The 21,085-nt window shown below is 38.7% G+C and overlaps 1 protein-coding gene across 8 annotated transcripts in view; it reads left to right on the top strand.

Annotated features, from left to right (window-relative positions):
- Mef2c (myocyte enhancer factor 2C) overlaps nucleotides 1–21,085 on the top strand; it is a 144,618-nt gene that overhangs the window by 99,113 nt on the left and 24,420 nt on the right. For 4 of the 8 annotated variants that reach the window (XM_038323782.1, XM_038323786.1, XM_038323781.1 and 1 more), the window contains exons 4-6: nucleotides 3,451–3,594; nucleotides 11,731–11,917; nucleotides 14,072–14,119. In XM_038323782.1, the coding sequence (XP_038179710.1) occupies nucleotides 3,451–3,594; nucleotides 11,731–11,917; nucleotides 14,072–14,119 (379 nt within the window). Of the gene's footprint in view, nucleotides 1–3,450; nucleotides 3,595–3,653; nucleotides 3,792–11,730; nucleotides 11,918–14,071; nucleotides 14,120–21,085 lie in introns of all 8 variants that reach the window. The other 4 variants (XM_038323787.1, XM_038323784.1, XM_038323788.1 and 1 more) reach the window with 3 other exon arrangements.

Here is a 21,085-nt window from a genome sequence, read left to right as displayed (position 1 = left end):
CTCTTTTTTTTGAAAAATCACACATTTAGCTTAAATCATTACTTCTATACCACTCATGTTTATCGCAAGATAATGTCATCAGACACAAGAAGAATTTATTGGGAGAAAATCAGCTGCTGGTTACCCCTGTTCATTGCATTTTCATGCTGCCCACTTAGTCTGCCTTAGTAATTCACATCATGCTTCAGGTACAAAGTGACTAGGGATTCTTTTGGGTCTTTAATCCATAAATCAAGTGTTTTGTTGACCATCAGACCCTAAAAGTTGATAGCATAGCTTAGTTGGTAAACGTCTTGCCTCCCAAGGACAAAGCCCTGGGTTTTATCCACAGCACAGTATAGGCCAAGAATGGTAACACATGTCTGTAATCCTAGCACCTGGAAGGTAGAGGCAGAAAAATCAGAAGTCCAAGGTCATTTCAGCTATAGAGCAAGTTCAGTGTCAGCCTGGACTACGTAAATCTCGTGTGGGAAAAAAAAATTGATGTCTAGGAATTGTTGTCATCCTTAAATTTTTCCCCAAACATATATTATTAAATTTTCAAGTATTGAGTGAATTGCTAAAGTTAAACTTGAGTCAAACAGGTAAGGTCGTGTTTCTCATTTCTTAAAAGCAAAAAAATTCAACAGGGAGAAGTCAGTCCCTCCTCTTTGTCCCCAAGCAGTGACCAAAACTTTAGCTGCTATGGTTGGCAGTACTAGGTTGAGATCTGTCATAATGTTTCCTAAGTTCTTCGCAAAGCACTTGTGAGACAGAATGAGTTAATATTTGTAGAGGTATTTCGATAAAATATAAGCAATATTTGAATTTTTATAAGCCACAGTGTCTACCCACCCAAAGCTTTGGGAGAATATTTAGCACACATGTATGTGCCAGATGGATTGTAATGACAGTTGATAGGCCTCTTCTAACCCTCGCGTTCTGTTGTCAGAAATCTGCATATCAAAACAACGATACTTTTTACAATAAGATTTATTGTGTAAAACACACATTGAAAAAAATCTACTGTCTATTAAGACTAAATTAACATCACATGAGGCTTTAAACTAAAGGTTTTCATAGGGATATCTTAACATGCCTAATACAATATAAATAATTTTTGAAAGCTACTAGATATTTTCTTGATCTGATCTACTTTTCTCAATAATAAGTGAATTATTTTTTAAAACTGTGTATGTGAGTTGTTGTGTATGTTCTATGTGTTTTGCGTGTCTGATGTTAAATGCTTGTAAGTGTGAGTATGTGAAGATGTACGTGTGGATGTGGATGCATGTGTGTGCATGATCACGTAAAAGCCACAGGTTGATATCCGATCTCCTTTCTGGACAATGCCCCACCTTTAATATTGGAGGCATGGCCTCTCACTGAAGCTGAAGCAAATTTTTTCAAGATAGATTAGCTGGCCAGGGATCTGCCTTCTCCACACTCTGTCCCGGGATGAGGAGTTGTGGGTACACACCATCAAGCCCAGCTCTTTTACATTAGTTTGGCTTAGAAGAACTTTGTCATCCTGCTTATATGGCAATGAGATATTTCTCCAGTCCTGTAAGTGAATTCTGAACAACAACACACACGCGCACATACACAGAGAGAGAGAATGTAATGCAAGACACTCTGTTTCCTTAAAAGCTCAAGAATCCGTAGAGGTCAAAGCAAAATCACACAGTAATTTATACCACAAGTAGAGTTTATGTTTGGTTAATATAATACGAACAAAAGAGTTTTAAATGTAAGAAGTTAGTAAATGAATTATCATCCCCATGTTTTATGATGTTCTTTCTAGTGTTGTTGTTGGAATTCTTGATGAGTTCTTGTTCTAGACCAAAATCTATGGTTATAAACTCATGAGAGGGGGGCAGGTGGCCCCACCAATAAAAATTCCCCAAGATTACAAATTATATTTTACCATCTTATGTCAAAATATTCATTTTAATATTCAAACATCATACCACATAATAAACTGTGACCATATGTTTGTTATATTATACCACTATAACATTAATAAATATTTACAGATCTGCATTATATCCTAGATGTATGAGAAACGATAGACCTTTGTTTCATTTTAAGTACAAGCCTTCAATGCCTCAAAAATTAATTTAAGTAACATTGTTGAACACTGATAAAAATCAATGCATTTGAATTTTTAAGCTGGACATTCCCTTGGAAAATGACATCATTTATTTTCCCCAAATGCATCAATTAGGGATGGATTGTTATCTTGGTTTTCAGACCCTTGACTGGGTGCTTCAGTTTTTGCTTTTTTTATATCTGAGGTCTGTATTTAACACGGATCAGTGCTGCAGAACTTCCCATTAGTGAGAGACAGATTACTGTGCATCTCTTTGTAACCAACCCTCGTATTACCAAGAAAAATAAGAAATAGCATGTGTAAGACTCTTAATTATTAACATGTCAAGGTATATGATTAATCATAAGTTTTATTATCTTCAAAACCACAATATTATTTCTGTCCACTGGATTGTACGTAGTTTCATGGAAAACCATGTTTTTTTAAAAAAAATAAAATTCAGAACTCCTGACTCATACTTTTCCGAATGGTTATGCTGTTTTATTAGTATTTACTCCTTAGTGACAGCTGAAACTAGAGCAGACGACATCAGGAGACAGGAGGCTGGCACTAAGCCACTGACTTCACTCTCACGTGTCAGAAGACTCTCAGGCTGATCCCTAGTCAGCTGAAACCAGACGTCTTTGCTGTTTGGTAACTAGACTTGGTTGCCTATATAATCCTGTCTTCCTTACTCAGCCCAGGATAATGAAGTCCTAAGTTGCTCAGCCATCCCAATGTTGTTTCTAGCTCCTGTTTGGGAAGATAATTTCTCAATATTAGAAATTTCAATACAGAATCTCACACTTACAAAGAACTCTAACAAGCAAAAATAATTCTTCCAAATGATCCTCTTCCTTGTAAGTGCTTCATGATTAGCTGGCTTCCCTTATGCCCTTTTGCTGTCGAGTACCAGGGGTGGAAAGGAAAAATAATGTCAACGACAATGCTAAATCCAGAAACAGTGTTTGCAACCTTTCTGCTTTCTTCATCTCAAAATCCGAATTCACTGTGCAACATCCTGACTGCTTATATTTCTGTGGGGATAGATTATTGTATTGCATTGCACTTCGCACATTGTGTTGGGTTGTAATTGTTTTTCATTATATATTTTTGTCTTAACTCCGTATCAAGAGATTTCACCTTCTTTGTTCATTGACTGAATTTAGCCACAAACAAGATGGTTTCTTGTTCCTTTTTTAAACTATTAATGAACACCCTGTTGAAATGATTCAATATCTCCTTGTTATTTCTTTTCATAAATATAGTATAACATATATAAGAATCTTAAATGCTAGACAGATTAACTTTATATAATATCCCTAAATGTCTCTTACAGCCTTTGTCGAGGTTTGAACTTTCCACATTATGTATTTCAGACTTTGAGAAAGAAGGGCCTTAATGGCTGTGACAGCCCAGATCCCGATGCGGACGATTCAGTAGGTCACAGCCCTGAGTCTGAGGACAAGTACAGGAAAATTAACGAAGATATTGATCTAATGATCAGCAGGCAAAGATTGTGTGTAAGTACTCAAAGACCCTTCATTTTTGTTTACTCTTGATATTTCTCTGAACCTGGCAGGCATTGAACAAGAAGGAAAACAAAGGCTGTGAAAGCCCTGATCCTGACTCCTCTTATGCACTCACCCCACGCACTGAAGAAAAATACAAAAAAATTAATGAAGAATTTGATAATATGATCAAGAGTCATAAAATTCCTGTAAGTACCAAAGGTAGATGGCTGATCTGCTGGTAACCGCTACAGTAACATACCTTAACCCTCTCGGTGATGGCTTGCTCTAAGAAGCATTGCAAAGTCAGACAGATAAAATGGCCATCTCATCCCACAGGCAATGCGTTTAGAAAGCAACCCCTATGGGATACTGAAATTACATTATCTCAACGAGTTGCCATGGAGAAGTTCACTCCGAGGTAGAAGAGTTCACAGGAGAAAGAGAGAAATCTATGTGACATGCCCTGAATTTACACAGCCTTTGCAACATGCAAGAAGTTCTCACACAGATCACAGTACAGGAAAACAACACAAGAATTGCCTTCCACACAAGTTTTGTATGGGGAGACCAGATACATGAGTGGAACTCTTTGCGTCACGTACAGAGAGTCCTGACCTTAGTAAAGGCTGGTTTCTGAATGACACATCAGCCCCTCCCCATGCACATGAAATCCGACAACAGCACTGAAGGGCTAAAGCTAATGAGCTGCAGGAGGCAGAGTGCATGAAACCTAATGGTAAGACTTCAACATCTGTGTGATTTTAAAGCTTTTGTTAGAATCATATCTGCTTTGCCCACACCAGCGTTTTCCATGCTTTAACTTTTGGCTAAATTTTGTCTTAACCGATTCAGAAATTTTCTAACAATCAATGCCTTGCCAGATAGTTAAGAAAAATAGCTGTGCATGTATAATTTCGTTTGTTCAGATGTATAGGGGGAAAAGACTATTGTTAGATTTGGTTATCAATCAAGCACTATTAATTCTGTAGCATAAAAGGATTATATTCAAGGCTCTCACGGTATGACTAATGTTAGTTCCTGAATCCTAATTTGTATACAAGCTTCTCAGTACATAATTAACTTTTTTTCAGAAAAATATATTTCTGATAAGTTAGCAAAGCAGCTCAAACCTGAGTATTAAAAACCGGTCTGCAGTGAAAATGGGCTTTGTTGATTAAACATGCAGATATTTGAAGTGAAAAGCTGTAAACATATCCAGACTATACTCACAAACTAGCTGATGCATTGCCATAGTCAGCACAGACACAGCCTTTGCTGGTTTAAATGAACCCTTTAAAATTTATTTGCAAAATTGTGCTTAGTAGAAACTCTGTCTTCATGACGCCTTACTTTTCCTTTTTTCTAAATGAAATATTATCAGCAATACAGCTGTATTTTAAGTTTTAAGTTTGAGATTATAATGTAATTATATCATTTCTTCTGTCCTTTTCCTTCCTCAAAAGCCTCCCATATGCCCTCTTAGTCTTAAAGGTCTTTCTACTTTCCACTACGCCACACATGTTCACAGTGTTTTACCCATCAAAGAAATCCATATATGCTTGATAAGTGTATGCAAAATTCTCAAACGATAAAATGTCCATCCAAACTTATTTGACCCAGAAAAGTGTCATAAGCAGCTTCTTTGGGTCAACATCCAGTTTTTCGAGCCTGAGTTTCTTTGGCTATATATAGTTAAGACTGGTTTGATGCTGTGTGCACAAAGGTTTAAATGTAGGATTATAGGCAGTGCCTTCAGTACTGAGGTCAAAAGAGTCGTCTGCACAGATCAGCAAAAGGCAAATACCTGCCAGATTGCTGATAATTTTCAGCAAAGCTGAACCTACATATGGACAGAAAAATGAACCCCCAAAGTTTTAGAGGGAGGGTATTCACACATCAGTTTCCCCACATTTAAAGGGAAAGAAGATATACTACCTAGATTCTCCAAGACCTTTCACCCTGTCATGTGAAAAGCCCCAAAATCAAGATACATAACTTGTTAAGAGGTACAAGACTGTTGCAGAAGGTTAAAACCACATGAGAGTCTATGGGCAGAGCACTGAAGAGGAGTCACAAGCCTCTAGCTGGGCCATGGAGTCTTCATGTCTTACTGAGTGGCTCAGCTTCTACAATGAAAAGCCCAGTTTTCACACATTGCTTTCAGTTGCTGGAAGTCCGTACTGTTGAACATTTCCACAGCTGCTAAAACATGGACAGCAAGGCAAGGACACTCTGCCCTTGATGTGTAGTGTGTCTCGGCCTCTTAAAATCATTACAAGACTGTTTTCCTATTTCAAAGAACCAGTGGGTAACATTTCCCTTTTAAAACAGAAAATTTAATACTGGAGTCACCTGTTGGAGTAATATAATTTATGCCCATATCCCTCAATTACACAAAATAATTCATGGGTGATTTGGAATCTTGTCGACCAGCATTTCCTCCAACTGGCTTTGCTACCGCTCATGCTGGGAGTCATGACAAGCAAAACAGCTCTAGTAGAGGACCCAAGGATTAGCAAAATGGCTGAAAGAATGAGAGGTAGAAGCAAACTTGCTTTAGAGGGAATGAGAAGAGAGAAAATGGAAAGAAATGTCCATATTTTCTTCCAAATGATGTACTGTGATGAGAGAGACTTGATGTTGTATCTAGAATCAACAACAGAATTAATGTGAAAATCAGTTGAAATGATTTATATGCAAAGTAAAAATACTTTTAAAAAAGGGAGAAAGATTGAACACATAGGTTTGATGGGGACAGCATGGTAAAGTTCAAGGAAGAGGAAGAGGATGGAAACTAACAGAGATGATGAAGTCATAGCAGGGTGTGAAGTGAATAGAGTGAAGTTAGGTGGGGTGACCGTGTATTACCCGTACTTAATTGAATATGGGGGCAAGAGAGGGCAGATGCTTAGACAGTGATGGAAGTCTGCACACTAAGGATATACAGGAAATGAACAGGAAATGTTGTACCTTCTAGGAAGTCATGAAAAGTGGGGATATTGGCAGTTGGTAGTCCTTGGCCATTAGACTTGTATTACATTATTTTCTCCACTAGGAGATTTTTAGCTTGGTAATAAGAATCCAGTTAGTAGCAAAGCAGATTCAGTTCAGCTGTTCACGTGAATAAAAGAAGGCCCATTAACTAAAAGAAATAGCTTACCAAAGATTACTATTTGATTTATAGCAGAATTTTTTGGGTGGAGTTTTTGAGGAGATTAAGAGTTCAGATGCCCTTTTTCCTGGGATGTCACACACATCAGTAGCCTCGAGCTGAGCAGTCATCCTCTCTGCTTCACTTAGGGTGAGGACAACCTGCTTGCTGTCACTCTAAGTCACATTCTTAAAGCAGCAGCTCACTCCCTCTTCTGTAAGTTTCTAAGTTAGAAAGGCAAGCCTATCCACAGCACTTTGATTGCCCAAATTCCACTTTCCAGAACTGAGTATTCTAAACTTTTAGAGGCTGCCATGACATAATTACCTTTAGGGGACTTCTGTTTTTGAACCCACAAGTTTTAATATAACTCTTTTAAAGGTTCCTAATTTTGAGAAATCAAGAAGGAAAAGAATAAGGCAAATTTCTTCAAAACATTTGGGTTACATTACCCTCTACGTTACTTCCCAAGTATTCAGAAATGCTCATTATCTTTATCTGTGCAATCATCTCTTCACACAGATAAGGAAATCAGGGTACTAAATGGCTCCCTGGTTAATTGGCAACTCATTATACAACTGGGCTGCAGCTGAGATGTCTTTGGAAAAGGCTAATCTTGATTTGCTAAGACATCATATCAGTGTGGTCATGTTAAGCTTATAATCTACTTTCAAATTACTGTTGATAGTTCCTGACATGGCTTGAAGAAGTGAAACAAACAACAGCCTGCACCGGTGATGTTGGTATCTATTGTGAGTTCAAAGCTGTTTAGGTATGCTCTGATATTGGGATATGTCTGACTTCCACTTAGCCAAGCCTAAATGGTTGTATAGTGATTCTCTTCAAGTTGTTATGGTCCAGTGTGCTAGAAACTCAGTAATTCTTCATGGTGATGCTTAGAAGGAACAAGGAGTTTGGTGACTTTCACTGAACTGTTTGGTAGGATACCTCAGTTCATTGCATAATTATTGCCTACCTCCTGTATTGTCAATGTACCTATAATCCCTTAGGGGGAGAAAGAAAAACTTGGCCCTCTATTGAGTCAAAGTCAATATTCTATTCAATATGAGGAGAGACTGAGCTCTGTAGTGATGCTTGGGTACCTAGTGAAAGTAGAATATTTATAAGTAGGAATGATAAGCACATATTAAAATTTTGAAATTAAAAATGGTTTGAAAAGTATGAACTTTTGAGTAATGTGGAAGAAGGGAGTGTTTAAAATTCATTTTCCCAAGGCTTCAGTTGTATAAGTTTGTTAATCATGTGGCCCATGGATGGTAGTTTACTAATACCTGATATGTGTAAATAATATGATCTCTGACTATAAGATTTCATTTGCTCCAAAATACTAATCTGTACTGCATAGCAATCTAGGATCAAAACCAGAATCAACCACTAGTTCAATGGCATTGGGCCATTTTCTCAATCTTACTGTTTTGAAAAAGAAAGACATTATGCACAATGAAGGAATAATGACAGGGTTAAATTGCATCAAGTATGGAAATTACACACCCTAGTGCCTATCAGCAGAACATATGTAGGAACTGGTAATCTTACACTTTTAATATTAATACAGTATATTCAAAAATCTCCTTTACAAAGAAATATTCAAACATATAATAAGAAGAGTACATTTTGAATTGTTTAGAGTAACAGACCTTCAGTACTTTGATGAATGGGACCATTTCTAACCAACTTCGAAATATTTTTAATTGTAAGAGAAGAGAAAGATATCTAAGATGGGCCTAAGGAGCAAGCAAGATGATAGATGAAATAGAATAGTTAAGGGGGACGTCCTAGAGACGGCAGGTCTTTGAGAAGAAATTTATATGTTGTACTGGAATTAATCATGGTATTTGGTCAAGAATGAGAAAATTGGGCAAGATTGAGATAGTGGAGGTTGGTAAATGCCAAAACTTGGAGGATATCTAGCCCTTTTGAAGAAGTGGAACTTTTACTTGAAGTAGAATGGGCACACTTGTGGTGGCGAGCAGAGGGATGCTGGAGGTGAGCAGAGGGATGCTGGGAACAAGCAGAGGGATGCTGGGGGTGAGCAGAGGGATGCTGGGGGCATGCAGGGGTATGCTGGAGGCGAGCAGAGGGATGCTGGGGGAGAGCAGGAGGATACCAGGGGCGAGCAGAGGGATGCAGGGGGTGAGAAGAGGGATGCTGGGGGCAAGCAGGGGGATGCTGGGAGTGAGCAGAGGGATGGATGTTGGGAACAAGCAGAGGGATGCTGGGGGAGAGCAGAGGGATGCTGGGGGAGAGCAGAGGGATGCTGGGGAAGAGCAGAGGGATGCTGGGGGAGAACAGAGAGATGCTGGGGGAGAACTGAGGGATGCTGGGGGAGAACAGAGAGATGCTGGGGAGAACAGAGGGATGCTGGGGGAGAACAGAGGGATGCTGGGGAAGAGCAGAGGGATGCTGGGGACAAGTAGAGGGATGCTGGAGGCAAGCAGGGGGATACTGGGAATGAGCAAGGGGATGCTGGGGTGAGCAGGAGGATACCAGGGGCGAGCAGAGGGATGCATGGCGTGAGCAGAGGGATGCTGGGGGCAAGCAGGGGGATGCTGGGAGTGAGCAGAGGGATGGATGTTGGGAACAAGCAGAGGGATGCTGGGGGAGAGCAGAGGGATGCTGGGGGAGAACAGAGGGATGCTGGGGGAGAACAGAGGGATGCTGGGGGAGAACAGAGGGATGCTAACGAAGAGCATAGGGATGCTGGGGACAAGTAGAGGGATGCTGGAGGCAAGCAGGGGGATGCTGGGAGTGAGCAAGGGGATGCTGGGGTGAGCAGGGGGATGTTGGCGTGAGCAGGGGGATGCTGACATATAATGTGTTCTTCAAAGGGTCAGAATCCTGATGGTTGTGTGTTAAAAGTAAAAAGCAGGAAGATGAGGCCCAGGACCATTAGATATGTCAAGAAGCAACTGCAGGAATCACCATACTGGTGCTGGGAACGAGGGAGTTCTCAAGTCCACCCAGAATTCCAAGCTGTAGAACTAATAACATGATCTAAGGTCAAAGACAGAAACAAGTGCCAAGCTCAAGAGTATAGCTGAAGATTGCTAAAAGGACTACACACATAAATAGACAGAATTAAAGGAAGCGTGAGAGAGAACTGAGATGTGTTAGGATTTGGAACCTACAAGCTGTTACCTGCAGGCCTAATGCAAGTAGAGCAAGAAATCATGACAGCAGGGCAATAGAGCCACTCAAAGGTATGTCATCCTATGGATGAAAGCAGCCCTGCAACACAGCTGCAGTCTAGCAAAGGATGCTGCTTCAAAACAGGCACTAGCCTCTCTACTCCACTCTGGGCTGCTGCAGCTATACCAGTGGCCAAAAAGCCTGGTTTACTTATCTGGAGCCCAGGGAAGAGAAAAAAAGATTTGATGGTCATGGCTGCTTAGCAATATTATTGTACTGTCTTCACAGGTGACTTCTGTTTTCATTTGGCATGTCAGGAAAGGGATATGTTTACCACTCTACAGACATTTATGCCTTACAACTACATTAATATTTTTTCTTGCTTAACAGGGCTTTGGATATTTGGATATATGTCCATGCATATATATATGTATATATATATGTATATACATATATATACATATATATATGCATTTGTATTCTATTGTCATAGAGTTTGTCCAAAAGTCATTTTCTGTTAGGTTGTATACAACCCACAAATGACCTAAAAGACAGATGTATTATGATGTCACTTGAGCATTTTTATTTCCCTTAAAAACAGTGAAAAAACAGTTCATTTGAAAGAAAGTTGTGAAACATTTGCTTTTATCAGTATTTGTAAGACTATGAGAGCATAAACAGCAACAGAGAACTCACTATAGGTGTCAACAACACAAGCAGGTGCAGGCCAGCCAGTCAAGCAGTCACAGATAGTTGATGTTGACTCTAAAGAAAAAAAAAACTAGTAAAACTGAAAGCAATAACAGCAAACCAGCTGAGCCAGGAATAAACATGTGTGCAAACTTGAACAACTTCTTACTGGTAACCTCAGAGGGTTTGTATGTATCCTTGTGTGTATACACCCATGGGCAATAGTTCATTATAAATGCTGTGTGCCTTGGTACCGTGAGTCCTCTGGCATTTGGACAGTATTTTCATTTGTAATGCTGACAAAAGGAGAAAGACAAGAGTGTTTACAACTATGATGAGTTCCTGCAAGCAGAAACAGAAACATAATTTTGCTTAAATTGCCAAAATAATAGCAAAAAATCAATAATTGGAACCTGGATCACTCTAATTAGACAACCGCACAGCTTCAGCTCCCTAAATATTTGCCAACTCTCTCATTTGAGATATAGATCTTGCCATGTGGCAAGGGTGGTACCTATACAGGAAAATGTGAAACTTTGCATATTTTCTGAGATATCCTTTTAAAATGCAAGCTAGTGAATGATACACACTTTTCTGAAACCTGTACCTTAAACGCCTATTATCTTTTGAGTGCTATTAAAAGGCAGACTTTTAAAAATAATAATTAAACTATATGTGCTATTCACAGGCCTGAAGATGATTTTATATCATTAAACTTCTGCATAAATATGCTTCAATAAGCAATTAAACCAAAGGATCTGGTTTGCATTTTAATCCCCCTTTTTCTCTGGGAAGTCATCACAGTTATATACCTTTGATCTTACAGTCATTTCTGGCACCAGATTCAGATATCACAAATGAATAATTATTGCTTCATAGAATGGAATTCAAAGACAATGAGTCTAATGAAATGGGGCTTTGTTTCGCAGCGAAGTGAAACGTTTTCTAAGAGTCGCAAAGAAAGAGTTCTAAGCACGGTGCAGAAATCCATTTGATTGTACATCCTGAGATCCCTTCTTAATGGTAATCTACACATTGAACAGTTTTGAATCTGACGTTTTTCTTGGAGAAATTAATGTTGTCTGCTACTTGAATGCCCTGTTAGTACCTCTCCATCGTACTTACACGGCTTTTCCCTTGTTTTTGCTCCACAGGCTGTTCCACCTCCCAACTTTGAAATGCCGGTTTCCATCCCAGTGTCGAGCCATAACAGTTTGGTATACAGCAACCCGGTCAGCTCGCTGGGAAACCCCAACCTTCTGCCACTGGCCCACCCTTCTCTGCAGAGGAATAGTATGTCTCCTGGTGTAACACATAGACCTCCAAGTGCAGGTAACACAGGTATGTCCTTCACAGGACATAATGTCACAAGTTGTTGGAAGGGCCCTCTTCTAACCAGAGCTTTCTTACCTAGGTGGTGCACTTTGGTCTCCCATTTATATCCTTTAATCACTTAACAGCCACCTTTTACCAGACTCGCTCTGTGACACAGTCTAAGCTCTTCAGAGTATCTTTCATAATATTTCGTAACCCATACTTCATTTTTTCTTGACCGTCAAATATCTCCTCCAGTGGCTATATTTTAACCACATACTTTCTCAAACAGTGTGTCAAATATCTAGTCTACATACTTTTGTTCCTTCTCTCATCTGCATAAAGTATCATCTTCTCTCTTCTGCCTACGGAAAAGTCACCTCTTATGTGAAACCATTCTCTGCTCTCCAATTGCATCTGACCATATATGTAATTGTCTAAATCAAGTGTTTTTTGAGACAACTTATCCCAGAATGAATATAAGGTAGGAAAGAACTGTGTGGCCCACTGGCACGACTTGTGAGGGGTGTGAAATAAGAACTCAGCTGAGTCAGAAATTCCATCAAGAGCACGTCACATACTCAGGGACATTCACCACAGATGTGCCTCAGTGTTATAAAAGATCCTCAATTCACCATGACCTAGAGACAGAAATTACTGCTCAGAAAAAAAAAAAAAGAGCCATTCTTAGTATGTGAATCTGGCTAAATATGCTATGATGTACTGTATTGAATATGTCCTTTTCTCCACTGGACTTGACGCATCTTGAAAGGAAGAAAATGCCCATTTGATTTCCCAAGCTCACAGTGGGAGCTAAGTCAGTGTGTACTGATATAACTAAGCCATTCCTTCATAGTTCCAGAAGCAGCATCAAAAATAATTGTATTTCTAATCTCGTGTGGCAGTGTATTGTGTATCTCTATTCTGGTTTTAAGGAAACACTCCACAGGGTACTTTCAATAACTAAGGCACATTTAGCTGTGCTTAGTGCAGCTTCTTTATGGAAGAACTTTTCCTCAAGAAGATTTTATAAATCATGAGCCAGGGAAGTGTGTACAAAAGACTTCACTGTGCCATTCTCTCCTTTAGAATATGATTGAAATTTTATATAAATTCTAATAGCCATATAGATTCCTTTTAGATCATATTTAGATGTATTTGAATGTCCTATTTGAGAACTCATATTCATTTATTATTTCAAATTTGACACTGTCTTCAAAATTATATTTGGTGGGAAATTACAACAATTTTCTAAAATATAGTAAACATCTTTCCAGATTCTGAAACCTGGAACCAAGTAATAACAAGTACCACTAAGAAACAACTAAGAAATCTCAATAAAATGTTATTGCCACTATTTTTCTAGATCTTGCATTTTAAAATCTTTAAAATAATCATTATATTCAGTCTTACTGAAAGTCCACAACTGTCATTAAGAAACATAGTCATTTATTTATTTGTTAATTTTGATGCAGGCATGCAAGTGTCCCTGCCCATGTGTGGCCATAGGATGATAGTGTGCAGGAATTCGTTCTCTTCCATTGTGTGGGTCCAGGAGATGGAACAGAGGCCATGATGCTTGGTGGGGGAACTACCATACCTGTTGAATCATCTTGCCAGTCCAAGGTTTAATATTGTCTCTTAAATTAACAACAAATTAGCATATTTTTAAACCTGTGGCAAAGAAAGCTTATTTATCATGTCATTAAGTAAAATTCAACTAGAAATATTAGTCAACTTATGAGAAAATAAAATTTCTAGTCAATAAATATTGCACTAAATTAATTTTATAAATTATATTTAGAAAGAAACTAGACATCAGACAGATGGATATCAAGGCATGGAGTGGAAATAAAGTGAAGTTTTTATATTTATTGTAAAGTACCTCTTTAGGAGAAAACTAGACTTGAAAATAATAATGCAGAGACTATTCACAGACAATAATTTTCTAATGTAATCATTCCTAGAGAAAAAAAAAATCTTTGAAATGTCAGTGAGTGAATGTATTTTTAACATTTGAGCACAACATGTCACAATAAAACAAATGTCAGCCCTCCAACATAGGTAGAACTATTTAAGATTGTCTCTCAGGAGAAGACAAAGGCTGAGTACTAAAGGCACTGTTATCGGTTCCATTGCCCCTTAGCCTTTCTCCTTTTCATCTTCCTCTTTACTCCATAGGTGGTCTGATGGGTGGAGACCTCACATCCGGTGCAGGCACCAGTGCAGGTAAGCACAGACATCAGCTCTGGAGCAAGCATGTGGCATTGGCCACAGTCTGTGGGTGGTTTCCAGGAAATGCTAACACTCCTTCTGAAGGAGGAGTGGTTGAACACTATTGAAAGGAACTATGGATTAACTGGAGTCTTCGTTGGTACAGCTTTAGCCAAGGCAAAGCAGTCATCAACCTGAACTGTCATGTTCTTTGTTAATGAAACCAGTGTACTTATATCATTTCTGCAGTTAGAGAAGACTAAGGAAAAAATAAAATAACTTCATCCAGACTGCAGACAATTGTAGATTCTGATCCAATCACCTCAATCCCTGATACCACTATTAGACATCAATAGACTATGTTGCCATGAAAAACCTTTAAATATATTTCACCTCTTAAGAATATCCTCAAGAGTGACTAGTTGTTTCATAATCATATTTCCTCAGGTTCCTAAATTAATTTATAATATTGGAATTATAAAGATGTTGCTTTACTTTTCAATGAAGATAAATAATATAGCACAGAACTTTTAAGTGCCAACTCTAGTTTACTATCGGTGTAAAAAGTAGCCTTGGTAATTTCTACAGCGGGAACATGCTATCAATTTAAAATAGGAGGCAGGCATGAATGACACGAGGTTATATTTGAAGTGTCAAAAAAATCAAGTTTTATTGAAATATGCGTGGACAGCCTAATTAAAGCAGTTTGCTCAGGTCAAATATAATAGCTTGCTAATTATAAGAAAGAAGATAAGGGAAATTGGCATACAAAAACATTTTTATACATACATCTATTGGAGGTGGTGTCTCTTCTGGGTACTGGGTTTTTATTACTTCAGTGAGTGGTTCAGAAATACCAGAACTACATGGAGAGTAGAGAGAAAGGAGGGATAACTGTAGCTCCCTACCTTAAAATTTTCAAAGGTTAGGTGGAGCCAAACTAGTAAGTAGATTCGGTAGTTTTTTTTTAGAAAATAAATTTGTCATACTTGTTTTTGTTTTTTTCTGCAGAAAATACTTTGCAATTAGTAACATCAAAATTCAAGAACCAGAAAAGGTCCAGACAGGTGTTTCCTAGATCAAAGTCCTATCACACACTATTTAGAGTCAGTGGTGGGGCTGGTAGGATAGTCACAAGGACCAAGTCATAACCTAAGAAAAGGAGTATAGATGTTATGATTTAGCTAGTGTTTCACTATGCCACCTTGATTACTATTAAAGAAACAGTCAACCATAGAAGTAAATATTAAGGAAAATGTGTTTTTGTTTTTGTTTTGTAATTGTAGGGGGGAATCCTTGGGTTACTAAACTTTGATGCAAATGGTCTCTTGTTACCATTTAACAGCAGTGATGCTTTAGAATCCAATGTTGAAAATAAGAAGTGTTTGATTATTCAGCTCTGCTGTTATTGTTAATTGCCTGACAGCCTGCTAAATTTAATCATTCTCCAAGAATAAAGAAGATATTCAGTTTTCTAAATATAAAAGGTTGCCATATACAGAGTATAGAACCATTAAAAAAATCTTAGGCATTAAACCAACTCATCCTACTACCTCAGAACGTATGCCACAGGCACCTGACGCCTTTTATCTAGAAATAGAAGATATTAGGCTGGCAATATGGTTCAGCGGGCAAGTATTTGTCAGGCTGGGGACACAGCTCAGAGTGCTTGCCATTGGTTCCTGGCAGTCTGAGCATTGAGGCATCTGTGATCATGTTGTGTTCCTGTGGAGGATCTGAAGCAGAGGGCAGCATGCTAATGCTCCTGGACCAGCTAGCCCAGCATACACAGCAAATAGCAGGAAACCCTGCTGCAAACATGTGGAAGGCACAGCCCAGTTCTCCAGGTTTTACCCCCCACATTGAGTGTGGCACTGACCCCATGCCTAATCATCCATACATATATACATTACACTAACACAGAGATGGAAAGGGAAGGAACAAAAGGAAAAATTATGGCTGCACCTTATTACTAAATATAATTTCCATGTATATCAGAGACATACATCTATAATTTTTATAATTTATACACTGTTGTATTAAAGTTGCTTAGTCTTATTTTTAAATAGAGAAGCAGCCCTTTCTGACCCTGGTCCCAAGGAACACCTGTTGCAGATGCCATTACATCTTGAGCACAGCCATGCAATGCTTGTAAGCTCACTCATCCTAGCCTTCTTTTTCATGCCAGCCGGTATCACATGTCAAGGCTGAATATATCTGTGCTGATGTCAGAGAGTCACATAGCACCAAGGGGAAGCAAGGCCAGCCAGAAAGTCTCTGCATTCTCAACGAGGAAAACTAAAGCAAACTTACTAAAAGATACCTTCCAAATAGTTAACATTGTCATTTGAAACTCAAGGTCTCAGAATTAGAACCTTTAACGCCAAATGCCAAGATTGCACCCAAATTGAAGTCTTTGTTCTTCGCTTTTCAAAATCAAATCATCTCAGCTAGTTACACACACCAAACAAAGAAACAAACAAAGACAGCAAAAACATAGTTTCACTAGGCGAGGCAGTAACATTTATTGTGACTTACTGTGTGACTTAAAAGTACAATCAAATAGAAAAGCATTCTCTTTCTCAGTTCAGCTTGGTTTCACACCTAGTGCGAGAACTATTATGTGGTCGTCTGATGAGCACTTATTCCGACTAACTCTGTCTCCATTTTACTTCCTAGGCTAACCTCTCTCCCTCCATAACTATCCCAGCTCTGTCTCCATGGTACTTCCTAGGCTAACCTCTCTCCCTCCATAACTATCCCTGCTCTGTCTCCATGGTACTTCCTAGGCTAACCTCTCTCTCTCCATAACTATCCTAGCTCTGTCTCCAGGGTACTTTCTAGGCTAACCTCTCTCCCTCCACAGCTATCCTAGCAGCTTGAATCAGACTCAGGGCCATTCCCCAGACTGTTTCCAGAGCTTCCTTGCCCATCTTTCTGTTCCATATCACATTCCCTGATAGTTTCCCTGTGGCTGCTAAGTCTTTCTCCAAGCCTCACACTAATTACATGTCATCATTTACATAAAACTCAATAATAAGTCCCAAGCTCTTTCACAATTAACCACAAGCCTCTTATCTGTGCCCAATCCTACACTCCAGGCTTTCACTCTTCCTGCTATTCTCCTCAAAAGCATCCTGTGCTCCAACTTTAGTAATAACAAGCATTTGAATAGTTTACAATACGCATCTTCTACAAAATAAAAAAGGTGACTCAACCAACCTTATAGCTGTCTTTGAAAGCAAATGCTCTCATTGTGCCATCTCTACATATGGGTAAACTGAGGCATGGAGAAGCTATTTAATGAACCAAAGTATAACCCAAGAAGTCTGTCTTCAGAGTCTATGCTTCTAACTGTCTTGCTATACTGTCCCTTTCTGGGCAGTGTCTAGCCCTCCTCCCGTCCTGCCTGCAGATTCCTAGCTCTTCTTTCTCTCTCCTGTTTTCTCCTCTGGAGCAGTCTGTCTTTGTTCAGAATCCAGTTCAGCCATTTAGAGTCCTGCACCTTCCCTCCGTGCTTCCAAGGCAGCCTGTTCGGACATTAAATGTCCCTTTGCACGGTGATTACAGTCTCTGGGCACATCTCTTCTGGACACTGCCATTTGGACCAGACCAGACATAGTTTGTGTCTCAGCTCAGTTCATAAAAGTTAACACACAGCAAACGATCAGTAAGTGTTTGTTCTCTGAATAAAACACCCATCTCTGAGATATAAGGCTTTTAATAGTAATAATAAAGCTTTAATAAACTAGAAAGTGAGAATATTTAAAAACTGTAATTTTAAATAAAAAACCCTTGTTCTGTACTTTTCAAAGAAAATGTATTCATTTCAGACTGTATAGAGTGAATGTCTAGTTGATAAAAATGGTTGAATACTGTTGACTGATAAAGCAAGGGTTTACTACATTCTTTAATACAGTTTTTTAAAAACTAAACTGCTGATATGTAGCAGAAAGTGAAAATGAGAACTGGTATCTCCTACCACCATAAATCACTGCTTAAAACAATGAATCCCTTATCATCACTTAGATTGAAATAATTACCAAGAGGGAGGCAAGTTGTACCGAAGAAGTAATGAAAGGGGCTTGTGTGCTTGGTGTGAGGGATATATGCAGCAAGTCATTAGAATGCATTAGTAACGGTGACAGCTCTAGCCAGTTCTCATCCACGACTCATCCCTTTCCTCTCAGCAACCAAAATGAGACGTCACTGCTTTTAAAATTACGTTTTGTCATGTCTCTGTACATTAAAGCTTTTAACATCTTAATCTACATGGTTATTGATGACTGTAAGATCAAGTTCAATTTAGTTTTTGTTGTAATCATTTACATCTAATGGAAATAACCATTACCACAGCAATACCTTGTGCTGCTGGATCAGGCACTATCAAAAGAATAACTTCTGGTTTTTCTTTGTTAATATACTTACCTTTTACAGAGCAGAAGGCACACATATTTACTGATTCATGGTTAAGATTTAATCACAGTAAGGGGGAGAACTTTAGAAATCATTTTGAAAAATTAAGGAAATTTGACAATCTGCATAGCTATTTGAGTATAAGACATATTTGAGAGGGAGATTTATGCATATTGGTTAATAATTTTAATTGGCATTCATTGTAAATTACATATCATTTTATATAAAAAGAAACTAACAGCTGTTTCTTTATTTTGATTGTCAATTGTTTACTATTTTATGCATTTGGTTGTCAAGCATTGCCACTTCTGGAATGCTTAATTTACATCAGCTAAATAGGTGGAGCCATGTGGTTTGCTCTGTACTACCATGGATGCACACAACAGCAAATAAGAGGACCTGCTTTCTAGGCATAGACAGACCTAGCCAGACCTTCGCTCATGACTCAGTACCTTAAACTGAGTACTTACGCTCCAGCTAAGATACAATTAGCATCACAATCTATTTGCAGGAAATGTTTTATGATCACTGTGATCACATCATTACAAAACTCTACACTTTTTAAAATTCATGTAGCAGTGAAAAGAAAAACATAACATACTACAGGAGAGAAGCAAGTCAGAAGGGGCAAGGAGTGCACTGCTTAAATGCTTGTACATCTCTTATTCGATACTTTTAAAAAATTGGTGAAGTGACTAAAGTTTCAATTTATAAAGATGACTTAGTAAGTTTGTGTTTTGCTTTTAAAAAGTTCAAATTGCAGCATTCCAGAAAGAAAATATTACCAGTTTATTGCTTTCAAATAAGAAAATTAATTTAAGTATAAAAATAAAATTTGCATGTCGCTTTGTTTTGAGGGTTGAGGTGGATGTATTGCAGTCCCCAGCCAGATTTTTATATGTTAAAAACATTATTAAGTAAGATATGAGGACAACTATGCTAATTCTTGGGTCCGAATATGAAAGTATAATTCTATTAGTCTAGTATTGTTCAGAAGAAAGAAGGAAAAGAAGGAAGAGAAAGAAATTCTAATTCATTTTCCATTTTACCTTAGAAGTTCCCAAAGCATAATAAAGATCCTGTAGCCTTGCTTTATTATTTTCTAGGAAACCAAATAGCAATGATATATTTAACTTAAAACAAGGTTACCAAGATTTATTGAAAAGAAAAAAAAATAATCTTTTAATTGGATCTTGTAGAGCACACGGTACACAGTCACCGTCACGTAAATCAGTTTCCCTTTCCATGTACACTCTGGCAGATTATAGATGAAGGAGAGCCCTACCCCACTTCTCTAGGGGATGATGCTTGTCTGGGGAAGGCAGCTCTAAAGTAAGACTTAAGGGGACATGCCACGAGCTAGACCCACCCTGAGCACCTGGGCTCTGCCTTATCTCCTAAGGACTTTGATCTCCAGAGAGAAAAAAGGGGAAATCTCAGGGCATAACTTCTTGGAGCAGTGATTCTCAACCTTTCTAACTCTGCAACCATTAAATACAATTCTTTATGTTGTGATGACCCCCAACCATAAAATCATTTTTGTGACTACTTCACAAGTGTAATTTTATTACTGTTATGGATTATAATGTAAATATCTGATATATGGATGGTCTTAGGCAACTCCTGTGGAAGGGCGTTTGACGCCCAGAAGGGTTGCAGCCCACAGGTTGAGAACCACTGTCCTAAAGAGTCTTCAAGCAGCTGTTGGAGCCTTTCTTTAATCACTAGTTCTGACTTCTCAAAATGTGTTTGTTTATTTGTTTGTGATGATTTTACTGTTGCCCATGGAAGTCTAGAACTTATGCACTCAAGTGTTTGCCAGTGCTGGTCTTTCTGAGTAACTGGGGCTATGGGTGTGGATCTCCCACTGCACTCGGCTTTTACGCTTCTTTACTCACTGCACAGCAATCATGTGTAGTAATGCCATGTGAAAATTTCTATCTTCATTCATGTCCTATAAATTTGCTATAAGAATGGGGACTGCTAATAAAACATGGGTATTTTTAATTTTAAGTTTAAACAGTTAATATATCCCCCCCCACACACACAGCATCAACTTCACTCAAAATCCGAGACCCCTTTTGTCTTAGGGGCCTTTTTAGTTGCCTGTTACACTACTACCCACTTCCCCTGGTTCTCTCCGACATCTGACTTTGACATCATCATAAGATTTTTAAAACTCTTTCCTCGCCATAGCCTGTCTTTAGTTTTTGTACATTTTACTCCAGTTATTTATTTACTGTGTGCATTAGAGGTATGCCATGGCACTTGTCTGAGTGTCAGAGGACAACCTGAAACCGTTGAGTCTCTTCTTCCCTAATAACGGTCCCAGGGACTGAACTTAGGTAGGCAAGCTTGTGGCAGCAGGCACCTTTACCCACCCCACTGTCTCACCAGCCCATCACTAAGACTTTATTTGTAGATAGCACAGGGGGGAAAATGGATGACCATGAGGAACATAAAGTTACATAAGCAGACAGCAGTTGCTGAAAGAGGGATGGGGCTCCAAGGACCTCCCCTGAATCAACTGCTTATCTTCCGTGAACCTTCCCATTTGAGAGTGTG

This window comes from Arvicola amphibius, chromosome 3, assembly GCF_903992535.2.
Source record: "Arvicola amphibius chromosome 3, mArvAmp1.2, whole genome shotgun sequence".
Classification (NCBI taxonomy): Eukaryota; Metazoa; Chordata; class Mammalia; order Rodentia; family Cricetidae; genus Arvicola; species Arvicola amphibius.
The sequence above is the reverse complement of the archived record's forward strand: the minus strand, read 5'-3'. Positions and strand labels throughout refer to the sequence as shown.